This window comes from Sycon ciliatum, chromosome 8 (genome assembly GCF_964019385.1).
Source record: "Sycon ciliatum chromosome 8, ocSycCili1.1, whole genome shotgun sequence".
NCBI lineage: Eukaryota > Metazoa > Porifera > Calcarea > Leucosolenida > Sycettidae > Sycon > Sycon ciliatum.
Genome location: NC_088650.1, coordinates 105,001 through 121,903, shown reverse-complemented (window position 1 = coordinate 121,903; position 16,903 = coordinate 105,001). Strand labels below are relative to the sequence as shown.

At 46.4% G+C, this 16,903-nt stretch overlaps 1 protein-coding gene and 1 long non-coding RNA gene across 3 annotated transcripts in view; one reads left to right on the top strand and one right to left on the bottom strand.

Moving 5' to 3' along the window:
• Positions 1 to 16,903, bottom strand: part of LOC135823319 (uncharacterized) — an 85,413-nt gene that overhangs the window by 8,561 nt on the left and 59,949 nt on the right. The window contains exons 12-15 of the mRNA XM_065336182.1: positions 15,908 to 16,014; positions 2,931 to 2,970; positions 1,613 to 1,697; positions 764 to 846 (exon numbers count right to left, since the gene is read on the bottom strand). Of these exons, the coding sequence (XP_065192254.1) occupies positions 764 to 846; positions 1,613 to 1,697; positions 2,931 to 2,970; positions 15,908 to 16,014 (315 nt within the window). The remainder of the gene's footprint in view (positions 1 to 763; positions 847 to 1,612; positions 1,698 to 2,930; positions 2,971 to 15,907; positions 16,015 to 16,903) is intronic.
• Positions 1 to 16,903, top strand: part of LOC135823320 (uncharacterized) — a 30,442-nt gene that overhangs the window by 11,523 nt on the left and 2,016 nt on the right. For both annotated transcript variants that reach the window (XR_010554663.1, XR_010554662.1), the window contains exons 2-3: positions 2,274 to 2,420; positions 8,497 to 8,638. This is a non-coding gene — a long non-coding RNA (uncharacterized LOC135823320). The remainder of the gene's footprint in view (positions 1 to 2,273; positions 2,421 to 8,496; positions 8,639 to 16,903) is intronic.

Below are 16,903 nucleotides of genomic sequence, written 5' to 3'. Positions count from 1 at the left end.
CAGTTCGATTGACTCTGGCCTCAGAGCAAACTTCAACATGCCAGTTTCCTTCCACAAACATATTTTTGATGATCGGTTTGGGTCTATACAAATTTGGCTGTCAAGCCGTTCCGGTATCGAACCGTCGCCTCTACATGTACACATTGTTTGCCTGTGAAGTTTTTCAACTGATTGGGAAGTAGGATGTATAATACTGCGAATACTACTTCATAGCGGTCATCAATACTCAATAATTATGATGTCATTAATACTCAATGACATCATAGTAAAACTAAACTGTAGCAATTATTAGCTTGCATGCAGTTAGACTGTCAGTAGACCTGGGGAAAACGGTAAAAGCGGTATTCACAGGTAAAAAGAACATGTTCTAATCTCTGAACTGGAACTAGTAGTGGCTATACAGTACTTTGTAACGTACATTGCATTGTACATATACAGCAAACAGCTGCTGAGCAGGCATGTGTACGTTCACTCTACATGCACAAACTGCACTGAATGCACCCCCCCCCCCCCCCCCCCGCAAGTCTAGGCCGTTATCACGGTCTAGGTGGTGTATGTTATGATCACGGTCCGGTGTGCATGGCAGGTTCATGTGTGTGTACAAAATGAAGCACTTCACTGCCATTGCTCTACCAGAGACTCCCTTGATTTAGGCGAAAGCCTGGGGAGAATCGATAAATGCAAATACAAATATCACTACTTCCACCACTCCCTTGAGCCTCTGCTGGTGCGTGCGCTTTAAGAAAACCAGGTTCTCTCTTACATCATAGATCTTGGGCTGTATGTTCTTGACTTGAATATCATAGGATTTCATAGTGTGTAAGTCGAACCTCTCCTTCATGATGTCTGCATGGAAAACATTACAGGACATCACATGAATTTATGGAAAAGAAAAAAGGAGCAAGGAACTACATAATAATTATTACGCTATACTGTCCACTTACACCACCAGATACTTAACAATCAATCAGCTCACGCGATAAACTTGCACGACTCGGACCGACGGTACTGACGTTCTACAACTAACTGGCTATCAGCTCTAGCACATCTTGGATTGCCACTCCAACAGCCTTCCAACTTGGAAGGTTCTAAGTCGTTATGATAACATGAGGAGGGGAAGGTGAGCACAATCAAGACTAGCACGAGCTGAAAGTCTCAGCTGTGAAGGACGTTGGCGGATGTACATGCATGTCGATGACGACACTGGCAAAACCATTGGACAATACGGTCAAACCATGTTGGGTTAGAAAAAGTCAGGACAAGAACGGGGACCATGAATGTACGGATAATTATCTACTTGATTTGGTAGAGAGAAACACTGGACTAGTTAAACAGTGTATGCATTGTGACAAGTTGTGAGGCCCTGACGTTAGAATGGAAGGAATGGCATCACTCATCACAGTGAACTACGGCCAATGCAACTGTTGCAGCATCGGTCACAGCATCGGTCACAGCATCGGTCACAGCATCGGTCACAGCATCGGTCACAGCATCGGTCACAGGAATACGCATGTAGCTACTAGCTACATGCATATTCCTTGGACACGTGCACACAGTTGGTGTTGAGAAGAAAAAAACAATTTATACCGGTACCTGAAGTAACATAACTCACCTTGGGCCATTGTTTTGATCTTCTTCCAGAGGTTTCCCTTGTCTGACGCATCATTCATTTTTGAAATCTGATCACAGGCTTTCATCTGAATGTACATTTTAGTCACATATGACAAGCTTAGTCACTGACCACTGACCATAGTGACAGCAGTGACCGGGTCATTGTCACATGACCAGGTCAGTTTCACATGACCTGGTGAGTCACACATGACCAGGTCAGTGTCACATGACCTGGTGAGTCACACATGACCCGGTCAGTGTCATACACCAGGTCAGCTCAGTGGGAGCTAATTGGCGACCTAACCATGACAAACTGGTCCAGTCACCTAAGTCCTTTTTATACAAACCAGGTCATGTGACACTTACCAGGTCATGTGACACTTACCAGGTCAGTCACACTTACCAGGTCATGTGACACTTACCAGGTCATGTGACACTTACCAGGTCATGGGACACTTACCAGGTCATGGGACACCTACCAGGTCATGGGACACTTACCAGGTCAGTCACACTTACCAGGGTAGTCGCATTATACGTATGGTCGCGAATATGGTGACCGCAGTTAACTAACATTACTTGTACGTTGTGTGTAAGTGACATCACCACCGACGACACACTAGTCACACTGCATTTTGGTTTAACTGCTTTGTCTGTTGCTATAGGTTACAGTATGGTATACCGAATACAGCATAGTACGCTAGCATAGTGCATTCTGACAGTGTGTGCTCAAGGCAAGATTCTCAGTAATCCATGCGTTCCCACAATACAGTGGAGGTGATCCTGGTATTGCAGTGCCAACACCGAATCCGGTAAGGAACATGCAAATGACACGATTTTACTGCATATCAAGCTGACAAAAGTGATGACAATTAGCAAACCTTTACAGCATGGTGCACTTCGGCAGTGTAGTAACAAGTTTTCCCTACTATTTTCTTTTTGATAAGCTCCGAGTCACCCAAATAACGTTAGGGTCCGTCCGAGGTTTCTCGTGTTGCTGTTGTTGTTTTCAAAATGAAGTTACTCATCCATCCAGCCAGCCAACCACCCACCAACTCACCCACCTACTCACCCACCCACCTACTCACCCACCTACCCACCCACCTACTCACCCACCCTTTTCTCTCTGGAAGTAAAATTATTGTTTGTATGTTGAGGGTTGGCGGGTTGGACAATTGGACAATTGATTAGTATGTCAGTGTATGTCAGTGTATGGCAGTGTATGTCAGTGTATGGCAGTGTATGTGGGTGGTCGGTTGTGTTAATCACAGTGTGTAGTGATGTGAGCATAGGGACATTTGAAGTACATCACATTGACTTACAATTTGCACTGAGCTGGTCTTATCCCCTGTACATTGTACCCTGCAGAGAACAGCCATGACATAATGCTGTGTCATGTGTCATGTGACATGTGTCATGTGACATATGACATGTGCGGCTTCACTATAGTAGGTCTAGCCCAAATATTCGCGGGGGCGCTTCGATATTTTGGGGCCAAATTTTGCCCAAACACTTCCTGTATTTTGCTTGGCATTGCCTTTCGTTTCTGATATTTTGCTCCATTTTGCTCCTGCTTTGTGGCAAAAATGGCTTCGAATGAACCGTCTACTTGGTAAAAGTGGTAGGTGACTCTGATGAGAAATGCAAAACTGCAAGTGGTGTCAGTATTACGGATTTTGTAGCTCGATTTCAAATTTGTGTACCCCTGACAACATATACGAGCTATTTCAGGACGAAATTGGCCCAATTAAAGCAAAGAAATTAGAATAATTATAATACTGTAAACCGTGAAATTATTGCCATGGTCTAATTTCTGCGAAATTCGCAACCGCGTGGAAATCGCGAAATTTAGACAGCGCGAAAAGGAGATCCATGAAAGGTTGAGCAAGAATGCCACAGGTTTAGCAAGAATGCCATTCTGCAATCGCAAAATTAAAACCTCGCAAACCTGTCCGGATTCTGAAAACGCGAACTAAAAACGCCGCAAAAATATCACGCTTTACACTAGGCAAAACACTCCCGGATTCTTTCTCTATAAATGCAAGATTTTGCTCGGAATTTGCAAGCAATTTCTTTTCGTGGGAAAATTTGATATGTGGCTGGAAGCATTGCCGGCAAATTTGGGCTAGACCTACGCAGAGCAAGCATAAATTTCTCAGTGCTTATTAGCACGGCCGGAAACGAGCGTGACATGACCGAATATTGCAAATTCCTATAAAAAAAAACACACCATTTGATGGCACAAACCAGCAAGGCAGCGATGAGACATATGGAATGGCAAGAGTGGGGGAGAGGCAGGGGCAGCTTGATCGACCATAGGGTCTCGGCTTCATTCCAACCCAAGCGCTCCACAAAAACAAAAGATTACAGCTTACGCAGGGGGGGGGGGGGGAGGGGGTAGATAACTGGGGATTACGGGGAAAAGTATGCACAATAAAAATTTATCAGAGAGTCAACGAAGTGGATGGAGGAGGGAACAGAGTTTTTTCCTCCTTTTCTTTGATTCATAGCCTGTCCATTGCCCACTCCCAGTGGGTAAGGCGCAGGTGGGCGTTGACCTTTTCTTTGAACGTCTGCAGTCCTTTCCTTGTTGGCTGGTTCAGCAGAACGCACTGCGAGAGCTGGTTCCAGACCTCCAGAACAGCCAGGTCAGGGAAGCAGCATACTGGCTCATCTATTCAGACCTCCACAACAGCCAGGTCAGGGAAGCAGCATACTGGCTCATCTATTCAGACCTCCACAACAGCCAGGTCAGGGAAGCAGCATACTGGCTCATCTATTCAGACCTCCACAACAGCCAGGCAGGGGCGTCGGAACCGGTGCGGCAGGTGCGGCCAAAGCCGCACCAATAATTTTCGCATTTTTTTAATTTATTTTTTTATTATTTTTTTTACATTTCAACCTTGTTGGTGGCTTGTCGACTCTTGTCCAGGTACTGTTTTACATCGACAATGCGGTGTATCATCAGCATGCATATTCTTTTTATTATTCTATATGGCTTTTTAGGCCCAATTTTCAAAAATTTTCCCGGGGGAGGACCCCCGCACCCCCCTCTCACACTTTTGCCGCACCAATGTTAAACTCCTTCCGACGGCCCTGCCAGGTCAGGGAAGCAGCATACTGGCTCATCTATTCAGACCTCCACAACAGCCAGGTCAGGGAAGCAGCATAGCAGCATACTGGCTCATCTATTCAGACCTGCACACTACCTGCACACTACCTGCACACTACCTGCACACTACCTGCACACTACCTGCACACTACCTGCACACTACCTGCACACTACCTGCACACTACCTGCACACTACCTGCACACTACCTGCACACTACCTGCACACTACCTGCACACTACCTGCACACTACCTGCACACTACCTGCACACTACCTGCACACTACCTGCACACTACCTGCACACTACCTGCACACTACCTGCACACTACCTGCACACTACCTGCACACTACCTGCACACTACCTGCACACTACCTGCACACTACCTGCACACTACCTGCACACTACCTGCACACTACCTGCACACTACCTGCACACTACCTGCACACTACCTGCACACTACCTGCACACTACCTGCACACTACCTGCACACTACCTGGCGGTATGTACCGTAATGTCGCGTGCATTAGCCGGGGCTTATATGCCTATAAGCCGGTGATGGAGTCAGGCTTGTACACAAGACAGGCTTATACACGAGACAGGCTTATATGACAAGCACCACTCAATGACCAGGCTTGTATGCGCAAACTGCTGACTTTTGGACGTCAAAACCAACATTTTCCAACGGGATTTTTTTTCTTTTTTTTCGCTCCCTGAACCGCGTCCCCCCTCTCCTTTCTCTCTCTCTCTCTCTCTCTCTCTCTCTCTCTCTCTCTCTCTCTCTCTCTCTCTCTCTCTCTCTCTCTCTCTCACACACACACACACACACACACACACACACACACACACACACACACACACACACACACAAACGAACAAGCCAACTCATCAAACACCAGCAGCTTCACAGTAGAGTTCAACTCCTTTTCAGGTCATGAGGTGTGGAGTACGATGATAAAGAACATGCTCGTACATGGTGCCGTGAGAATGAGAGGCAAGCAACAGGATGTGCACGCACAGAGTGAGACAAGTGTCAGCTATCGACACAGCTATCAAAGATACTACGGGTACCGGTACCCAGAAGGTACCGGTAGGTGATATTGTTTTGCAATTGCAGTTCAGTAGAAGTGTGCAGAAACAAAACAATTGTGTAACACTGACTTGATTAGCAAGATCAAGAAAGAAAGCAGTTCAGTATGAAACATCACTGTCCTTCTTCCTCAGAGGCACTGTCACTGCTGTCGCTGCGACTGTCATCACCACTTCCATTGACCTCGCCATCGTCACCAAGGACTACAGCGTCATGATCAAGCTCATCCACCACCTCATCACTGCCAGCATTGTCAACACGGAGTTCGGCTGTCGGCAAGGCGAACCGTTCAGCCAGTTGTTCTCGTCCGCTGGCAGCTGGACGGCCGTCCTTGAAGCATGACACATTCTCTGCCGTGGCTCCAGGCACCTGACCACAGCACTCGAACGACTTGGAGATAAGGTCAGGGGAAAGGCCTTGCCAAGCCTTCACCACAACGTCACACAGCTTCGACTTTGACATGGCACGCATGTTACCAGCAGCAGTGTATGACTTCTCTCCGGTTGCCATCCACTCGTCATACTGCTCCCGGATAGAAGTCTTGAATGGCTTATTCCAGCTGACATCCGGTGCTTGGATGAGGCCAGTGCACCCTCCTGGAATAACGGCACAGTCGATGTTCTGCTCGCGGCGGGTGGCCTTCACAGCATCACACACATGGCAGCGGTAAGAGTCCCATATGAGGAGCCTCTTCCCAAACGCAAAGGTACCCATCACCTTCTTGAGCCAGTCCGTCGTCAAGTCAGAGTTGAACCACCCATTGTCGGAGTAACTCACGACAATGTCGCGTCTGGCTTTCAGCTCCTTGTCCTCGGCCGTCTTGCCCTTTCCCTTGAAGATGATGTAGGGTAGGAGCTTCTTCCCGTCAGCTGAAGCACACAGAGCAACGGTTACATTGGCCTTGTCGTGGCCTGTTGATGCCAATGGAACAGATTGTGCTCCTACCACTTCCACTGTCCGACTGCTGGTGGAATCGAACCACACAGCAGTTTCATCCATAGCGAAGATGTTGGCCTTCGTCATGGTCGGATGTTCCGCGAAATACTTCCTCAGATACATCAGAAAATCCGTCAGTTTGGGAATCAAGTCTTCCGGAGATCGTTGGCTTTGATGGGTCTTCATTCTCATCGTCAGACGAAAACGCATAAAGAAGTTGGCACACCAACCAGCACTGGCGTTGAACTCCTCGGCGTTTCCCATCTCGGCATGGAGCTGTTTAGCCTTTGCACGGACAGACTTCCTGCTCACTCGTCGTCTCTGCTGACGTTCCCCAACAAGCCACTCGAACAAATTAGCTTCCAAATCTGTGAACTGGCTCCGCTTCCCACCAGATGTCCGGGATCGCTGCTCACCACGGCTGGTTTTGGACCTCTCCGCCACAAGAAGCTGGTTTTCTTGCCGTTTCCATCGCCGCACCATACTCTCGTCGATGCTGTGCTTTCTAGAAGCAGCAGTGACAGAAGTCGATTTTGCAGCTTTCACTACCGCCAGCTTGAATGTCGCTGAGTATTTTTTCCGAAGTCCTTTTGTTTTCGGCATTTCGACAAGCAGACTTGGTTGAGATGAGTTCTATCTACGGGTAGACTGCAACAAACACAAGTGAAAAGTTCGAGGAGCGCCGAAACAACTTCAAACAAGCAACTTGCCAAGGGACAAGACGGAAAATGCCATGGGAAAGGTAAGTTTGAAGCTTGAAGAGTGCTGCATGGCCGTCGAGCGCAGCTGGTGTTGATTTCCGCATCTTCCCACGTTTTCCGCGTGTGCAAGTGTACGGTACCATGCAAACATGAACATGTAAAAGGCGCGCTCACCAGTCTTGCGTAGTAGCCCGGCTTACGCACGCGACACGTGGCGCGTCTCGTGTACTGGCCCGGCTTATGCATGCGACAGGCTTGTACGCGAAAAGCTGTTGCAGATTTCATGCTTCTACACGAGACAGGCTTATGCACAAATCCGGCTTATGCACGCGACATTACGGTACGTGTACATGTACATACATGTAGTGCGCATCAAAATTAGGTTGTCACGGGAACAGCTATTTACGAGCAAGCATGTATGGGCTTTCCAATACTACCAGCACTGCTCAGGGCTTGGGTTCAGAATCTGTGTGTGTGTTTTGTGTGTGTGTGTGTGTGTGTGTGTGTGTGTGTGTGTGTGCGTGTGTGTGTGTGTGTGTGCGTGTGCGTGTGTTTGTGTGTGTGTGTGTTTGTGTGTGTGTGTGTGTGTGTGTGTGCGCGTGCATGCATGTGTGTATGTGTGTGTGCGTGCGTGCGTGTGCGCGCGTGCATGTGTGCGCGCGCGCGCGCGTGTGTGTGTGTGTGTGTGTGTGTGTGTGTGTGTGTGTGTGTGTGTGTGTGTGTGTGTGTGTGAAAAAGCCACTTCATAGCTGTGTGGTGTAGACAAGGCTGAATAGTGGCGGTAAATTCTTCAGTCTTGCAAGCTTTGAATGGTGCAATCCCAGCACAAGCTGCTATGGCTTCTGCCGTAGCATCGCTATCATCGCCTCTGGCGATGGGCATCCAATGGTCCAATGGTCCAATGGTGTGTGTGTGTGTGTGTGTGTGTGTGTGTGTGTATGTGTTCATGTGTGTGTATGCATGTGTGTGTGTATATGTGTGTGTGTGTGCACGCGCGCGCGCGCGTGTGTGTATGTGTGTGTGTGTGTGTATGTGTGACCGCTAACATGCAGCTCTCGCACCGAGCTCTGCACCATCCCAGGCCCGATCTGCTCTCGGAAGTTCACACGTCCCAGTACCTGGCTCAACACAAATGCAAGAAGAAACTCTGTCCTCCTGCTGCATCCCCGTTAGGTGGCAGTTTCAAGGTTCAAGGTGCGTGTGTGGGCGTGTGTGTGTGTGTGTGTGTGTGTGTGTGTGTGTGTGTGTGTGTGTGTGTGCGGGTGTGCATGTGTGTGCGCGCCCGCGTGCGTGCGTGTGTGTGTGTGTGTCCCATATGGTGCAGTGGTATGTGCAGCGATTTCCAATCGATAGGTTGCGGGTTCGATTCCCGACGATTATGGTCACACACGTCTTTCTTCTCTTTCTCAGACTCTTCCTGACTTTTTTTTCATTCTCCTGGGTGGCTACCAACAGCCTGTGCATGCCGGAGTACGTGGTGGGATGTGTGTGCGGGAAAAAATAAAAAAAGACCAAAAAGTAGGGATTCACTGGCCAGAAAAAGCCACTTCATAGCTGTGTGGTGTAGACCAGGCTGAATAGTGGCGGCCAATTCTTCAACCTTGCAAGATGTTGAATGGTGCAATCTCAGCACAAGTTGCTATGGCTTCTGCTGTAGCATCGCTATCATCGCCTCCGGCGATGGGCGTCCAATGGCCTCATGATCCAATGGTGTGTGTGTGTTATTGATTGATAGGGATTCACTAGCCAGAAAAAGCCACTTCATAGCTGTGTGCTGGATCCCAGGCTAAAATTAGGGGCGGTCGATTCATCAGCCTTGAAAGCTGTTTAAGGTAGCTCATGCCGAAATACCCTTTCCGAAAATTCACCAGTTTAACACCTTTTTTTGCAAAGCTATGGGTGTGCAGAATGAGAAAATCGATATATTAGGGTATGTAATCCGCGATATTCATGTTAAAACAAAATGGCGTCACGATTTATTGAAAGTGGTATAGTTGGTGGTACGAGTGTTCAAAACCATTTGAACTTCATACTGTTCGTCTTCTTTTTGACACGCTCTCTTTCCATCGTCCTTAGCTTTTGTTTGTTGAGAGCTGTTTTGGCTTTCTCCTATACCTCTGGGGGATGCCAAGTGATGGTTTTGAGAGGCTGGTGATGGCTGTGAGCGAGAGTCTGCCGATCGGCGTCGTCCTCGCTGTAGCGATAAAAATACTAGTTACTGCGCACCTGGCAGATATCACAACACGTCGGAGCGTCCAGGAGCAAAGTAATCTTGGGTTTTCACTGGAATCTAGTTCCTCCAGCATCGTGTAGCCCACCGTCGGTGAATGGCGGTCCAGAAAGGTCAAACCTGGTCTTCTGCAGCATCTCGCAGTCCTGCGAGGCACACCGTGTACGCCTGCCATGTATTGTACAAATAAAACTCATGCAGTAGTGGACTCTACAGTGATGAGTCTCAGCCTGTATGCTGCAAAAGACACAGGAAATGTGACTGGTGTCTGTACACTCAGTGACTGGACGCCAACACCCCAGTCTTCTCCTGCAGGATCTGTTTGACAATGACATTATGCAGTAGGTCGGCATTGACCTGGTTTGGCAGCTATCGTAATAGTATCTGCCTGGTTGGATGTAGCAGGTTGGCGTTTGCTCGTCGTCCAGTCCGGAGTTTTCTTGTAACTCACGGTGGAGTACGCGCAGGGTTTGTGATCATCCCTGTTCACTTCAATATTATCAAACACAACGTTCCCTTTGTCACTCATCTTATCCTGAGTACTGAATTTGCTGACAATATTGCACCACACTTGTCACAACCTACCGCCACTGCTGGCGGTGGCGACTGGTTCGTCAATGGCGGTGACCAGGCTGACTGACTAGCTTCGAGACAGCGGCCTCGTTGTCAACCCCCCGTCAACCCCGCGGCAGCCTAAAGGTTGATTTTATCGATCCAGCCTCAGCGCCATGTTGACGATGCCTTAGTGAGTGTGTGTCATGGATTGCCTTGCCATCAGCGGTCATTGCCGTCCACCTTGGTGCAGCCCTCAACAACTGGCTCAGCCCATGGGAGTCTCAAGTGGACAAAGTTGTTGCCAAAGTAGCTCAGAAGATTGGTGCATCGTGGTGTAGCTGAGCACATAACTAGGACTTCCCAGCGCCTATTTGTCCAGGCTGCGATACTATGTGACATGCTGTACTGCACATTCTTTTCAGCACTGCAAGGCCGGCAGCTGGACCGACTGCAGGGGCCGCGCACATGCAGGCCGCCTGTTGCCAGTGCAGCATTCTGGAACGTTCCTTCCTTCTGAGATCCGTGTAGTAATAACTTTCTTTGCTTCAAAGCAAGTTAGCAAGTTGCTTACCTTTCTGTTGTGCTCCCAGTGTCCTTACAACAATAACCTACAGCAATGTTTTATTTTCCTTTCCATTCCCCAACCAATGAATACTACAATGTCGATTCTATTTCTGAATACTTTAGTGTGTGCCCGCGCACGCACGTGTGTGTGTGTATACCTCACTTGCCACTCGAAGTTCTGTTCCCCATTACTGGAACACTGCCTGTTCTTTCAGGACCTGCCATCATCTGCGGATGGGCATTGTATTGTGTGTGTGTGTGTGCGTGTGTGTGTGTGTGTGTGTGTGTGTTTCATTCAGAATCAGATCCGCTATCGTTGTTATAAGAGAAAATCTGTGGGTTTACATCCAGTGCATTTGTAGATTTGCGTGCTTTTCTCGCCACGGGCGCATACATGGGACATTGTGTGTGTGTGTGTGTGTGTGTGTGTGTGTGCGTCTGTGTGTATGGGGATATTGTCTGTATCGGCTTTTGGTACTAATGTTCAGGTCTGTGCTTGCATGTGTGAACATGAAATTGTTCGGTTCTGTGCATGCTGTTGCTATGTTGTATATTATTGTATGTATGTGTGCATTTCCACGAACAGTGTAGATGAGCGTGGAGAGTGCATTCATCCCTCATCAACCACTTCCCCTTGGGCTTACGAGAGTTTTTTCTGCGTACCTCTCATTTTTGTTTGTTTCTCTCTGATACTGTATTGATGCCGGTACCTGTACCTCGATGTGTTCCTCTATCTGTAGTCGCCTTTATCCTTCGGTCAAGTTAACGTTTATTGTGCTCTATTTATCGTGCGAATCAAAATAAACAATAATAACACAAGTCATGCTAGAGTGACGACATGTGCGTGTAGTAGGGTTGATGTGATGGGAAGTTATAATTAGGTGGAACAGAACACACATTGGGCAGATTGATTGGGCATCATTGATTGTGCTCAGTCTAAACAGTGAACATAATAATTATCTCCAGTGACAGACTGTAGCGGCTAGCCTCCAATAGGTAGCTGGCACTAGTCGCTACTGCTTGTTTGACAGGTGCCGCCAGAACCCCTGTTGTGTCATGCTATAGATGCACATGCCCTATTCTGGGGCATACTGAGGATTTTGTTGACTGCATGTAGACAGCATCCAATAGTAGTACTCGTAGACCTTGGCTCTTTGTAGGTCAACCACCATCGCATGGATCGATCCGTGACTATGCACTTGGAGGTTGGAATAGCCCGCGCTGAACAAATCTTACCATGGCCCAGGGAGTGAACTCGCTTACTTGACTATCCCGGTTTTAGTTAACCAGCATGAGTGGTGCAATTTGTCCATACCATGTTGCGAGCTCACAGTTGTTTGGGCAGGTTTTGAGCTGCACCACGAAACAAAGCGAAATAACGGCGTGACTGTAGAGCAAGGAAGCGGCGAGACGGCACTTCCAGGACGAGACAGGCAGTAGAGATGTGTTCACAGCAGGAGCAACCTCTCAAACCCTGCCGGTACTCCACAGTTACAAGAAAATGTCGGACTGGACGACGCGCCAATGCAAACCTGCTACATCCACCCAGGCAGATAGCTGCCAAACCAGGCCAATGTCGACCCACTGCATACCGGTATGTCAATGTCAAACAGATCCTGCAGGAGAAGACTGGGATGATATTGGCGTCCAGTGTACGGACACCAGTCACATTTCCTGCGTCTTTTGCAGCATACAGGATAGACTCATCACTATAAAGTCCACTACTTCGTGATTTTTATTTGTAGAATACATGACAGGCGTATTCAGTGTGCCTCGCAGGACTGCGAGATGCTGCAGAAGACCATGTTCGACCTTTCTGGACCGCCATTCACCGACGGTGGGCTACACGATGCTGGAGGAACTAGATTCCAGTGAAAACCCAAGATTCCTTTGCTCCTGGACGCTCCGACGTGTTGTGATATCTGCCAGGTGCGCAGTAACTAGTATTTTCATCGCTATAGCGAGGACGACGCCGATCGGCAAACTCTCGCTCACAGCCATCACCAGCCTCTCAAAACCATCACTTGGCATCCCCCAGAGGTATAGGAGAAAGCCAAAACAGCTCTCAACAAACAAAAGCTAAGGACGATGGAAAGAGAGCATGTCAAAAAAAAGACGAACAGTATGAAGTTCAAATGGTTTTGAACACTCGTACCACCAACTATACCACTTTTAATAAGTCGTGACGCCATTTTGTTTTAACACGCATACGGTCCATTGGGCACTTTGGAGGGGTTATGGCCCCTTGAAGTAGCCCAAATGAGGCGTTCTCTAAGAAAAAGACAAGTTTACATTGAGGACAATAAAAATGCTTCCAACCTTCATCTGTTGCTTCTTGCAATCATGTCAGTAATTCCCATGATATCAGAACATGTCAGTAATTCCCATGGTATCAGAACATGTCAGTAATTCCCATGATATCAGAACATGAAAAGGCGACGAGGAGACAATAACTTTATTAATGCGATTAATAGTATAAGTGAAGCGGACATTACAAAATGATGAATGAGAATACATGTATCTAAAATGGTTGTTCCTAATCGATTTTCTTGAGACTATCATCAGGGAAAATCGTCTCACAATAGAGGCTATACGGAGAAACAAACTACTTATAGGTTAATGGATAGTGGGAAGTATACAAGGTGAGGTGTGAAAAAAAACTAAAGTGGGAGAGAAGACGAAAGAAATTAGAAGAAAAGATGTGAGAGTGTTCTGACGGTGTGAGCTACTACAAAAGGTGAGTGAAATGAAGGCGTGGAAGCAGGTGAATGTGATAGAGTGAGGAACTGTGAGGTGTAGGTGTATGCGAATGAATACGTGTGTGAATGCTAGGTGAAGAGTCTCAGTTTTGTGACATTTTCTTTCTGAATGCATAGATTAGGATTGTGTTTACGGATGAAAACAGCTTCTAATACCTTAAGTTCACGAAACCTACAGTGTATGATGATTCATGCTTCACTGTTTTGTGTCGTGCTCGTAGGTTTCGTGAACTTAAGGTATTAGAAGCTGTTTCATCCGTAAACACAATCCTAATCTATGCATTCAGAAAGAAAATGTCACAAAACTGAGACTCTTCACCTAGCATTCACACACGTATTCATTCGCATACACCTACACCTCACAGTTCCTCACTCTATCACATTCACCTGCTTCCACGCCTTCATTTCACTCACCTTTTGTAGTAGCTCACACCGTCAGAACACTCTCACATCTTTTCTTCTAATTTCTTTCGTCTTCTCTCCCACTTTAGTTTTTTTTCACACCTCACCTTGTATACTTCCCACTATCCATTAACCTATAAGTAGTTTGTTTCTCCGTATAGCCTCTATTGTGAGACGATTTTCCCTGATGATAGTCTCAAGAAAATCGATTAGGAACAACCATTTTAGATACATGTATTCTCATTCATCATTTTGTAATGTCCGCTTCACTTATACTATTAATCGCATTAATATCAGAACATGTCAGTAATTCCCATGATATCAGAACATGTCAGTAATTCCCATGATATCAGAACATGTCAGTAACTCCCATGATATCAGAACATGTCAGTAATTCCCATGATATCAGATCATGTTAGGGTAGATTTATCAGCAAAAATACACTGGTTGAAAGTAAAGGCTTCTGTGTGAGGAGACGAAACAGGTATTCCGAACCCCGATTCAATATGGTTCCGCAGTGCTTTGAAATTTAATTTCTGCAAATTGGCCCGAAAATAATTGAGTTTGTCCTGCTATCTGCATCGCACTACTTCAGTATCATAAAGTTATGTCCAAATGAGGTTAGGTCATTGGACCCGTTTATCCGCTGTTTGCAGAAATATGCGAAGAAATGGTCGTCTCTCGTAATTGATTCCAGAGTGTTTGCCTCAACAGTGTGTGATTATAGTGGTTCTTAATTCGAGAAAAAGAATTGAAATGCACTTATGTGACAGTTTAGTGTAAACCTGCCTCATAAAACAAATAAAACTGAGCGAACTCCTGTTTGTAAAAGTAGGGTTTTTCTCTTATTTCGTGACATAAATGTGAACGTATGGGTGTGTCTTTCACAGGCCCCAAATATAGGGAAGGATTCATTACACACTAGCCAAATTTTGGGATTAACATCTTGCCCTCATGATGCTTCAACACTGGAAATTTGAACAAAATCAGACAGAAAATGGTTTTTGACCTCCTATATTTTTCGCGATATAGGCCCGAGCTACCTTAATGGTGTAATCCCAGCACAAGTTGCTATGTCTAACATAGCTGTTCGCTATCATCACTTCCGCGATGCATGGCCAGCAATCAAGGACATCTGAGAGTTGTAATTTTTGTACTCCTCCGAGGTGTGATTTTTGGCGTGCTGGGCCAAGCACAAGGAAGCCAACTGCAAAAAAACTGCAGAAAATCGTTGTTGTTTGATCCTTTGGTGTAATCTTTGTTTCTAGTCGAAGCTGGTTGCTGTTTGGAGCAGAAACGCTGAAATTGACTATTTTCTGCATGTACTCATACATGTACTCATGTACTCAGGGCATGCAGTCTCACTCGTATTTTAGCTATTTTTCTGGAATGGATGCTGCTCTGCGCCCCTTGGTGAACATTTCCTGCGCTCGTGGAGCAGCTGAAAAGGACCACTGGTATGTCTGGTTCCTGGTTTGAAAGTGGAGAGTCGACTTTTGTGCCTTGAAAAAGGAGTAGAGAGCGATAAAGGTACGTCTGTGGCTGATTTTTGAGTGCTCCTCGTACATTTTTGATCGTGATAGAAATTCTCAGACCAAAGTCAGACCAAAGTCAGCGCGATGATGGTCGTACAGTTGTCTTGTGAATTTTTTAGTTGTTTCATCTCGTATCTATGTCAGTATCGTGATGGTGAAGTGGAGAGGGTGATTTTCTTCCTCTAGGCTTCGTTCGGCCGACTTTGCTTCGTCCTCGTTGAAAAGTGATCCTGAAAAAAAGGTCGATTCGCAAAATTATGTTGATTTTCAATGTACGAGATGACATGCGATTGCTGGCTATGGGCATGTCTGAGTCTGAGTATTGATTGCAATGTAGGTACATTGGACATATGGAATGGGGTGTTGTCAGTGTGACTTACTGCATACTGTGGAATGGGGTGTTGTCAGTGTGACTTACTGAATACTGTTGAGAAATGGCCATATACGCTGGTAGGTCTCTCTGTGTTTTGGATAAGTTATATATCCGTCGGTTCCGTTGAATTTGGACGCAGATACTGTTACTGTCTGAAATAGGTAATCAAAGACGAAGTACAACAATTATCTGCGTCAACAGAAACAGATCATCAGCATAATGAACTATGCTTTTTGCCTGCCTATACTTCGCAGATTTTGATCAGTTTACCCCTTCCTCGGCATCCGGCATGCCGGTACCTCTTGCTCGGTGTCCATACCCTCCCTTGTGGCTGTACTGATTGCACTTTCCTAAGGGTGTGAAAATTCCATTGTACTTTGAAATAGTTATGGTTTGATGCAGTTTTCCAGTCAAGCCCATCTTCAGCAAGTGTGATTGGTGGTGTATTATGCTATTTTCTGATTGAATCGATCAGAATATTGGAGTAATTAACCCGTTGAGCCAGCACCATGAGATAACTCGTTTTCAAAAACAACCTGAAATCCGCATCACGGTAATTATAGCTTGTTGGCAACTGTGCTAGATTGGGCAGTGCATACATGTATACAAATTAGTGCTGAAACGAGCGTATCTAAAACAAACGAGCGTATCTATAACAAACGAGCGATCAGTTCCACTAACGAGCAAGCTATTGAGCGAGCTAACGAGTTTCATTGATGTGGCAAATATGATTTTTTGAATATTTTTTTTCTAAGTTCGATTTTTTCAGCTGGTTCAAATTATCATTGCAAATTATCACTGCCGGAATTTGGGGTTGCTGCTGCTTTACTTCACTTCGGACTGCTGTTTGATGTCGAGATGTCTTTTCAGCGCCGTCGTTGAGTAGCCTTTGTAAGAATAGACCGTTTTGCAAAGATTGCAAGTAGCCCTGGTCTTCGCTGCATCGCGGGAGAAAACTTCCAAACGACTGAGCGTAACTTTCACTCAACTGGAGAGGTGACGGAAGCATATCCTGCGACAGGTCAGCAGATGCGGAACAAG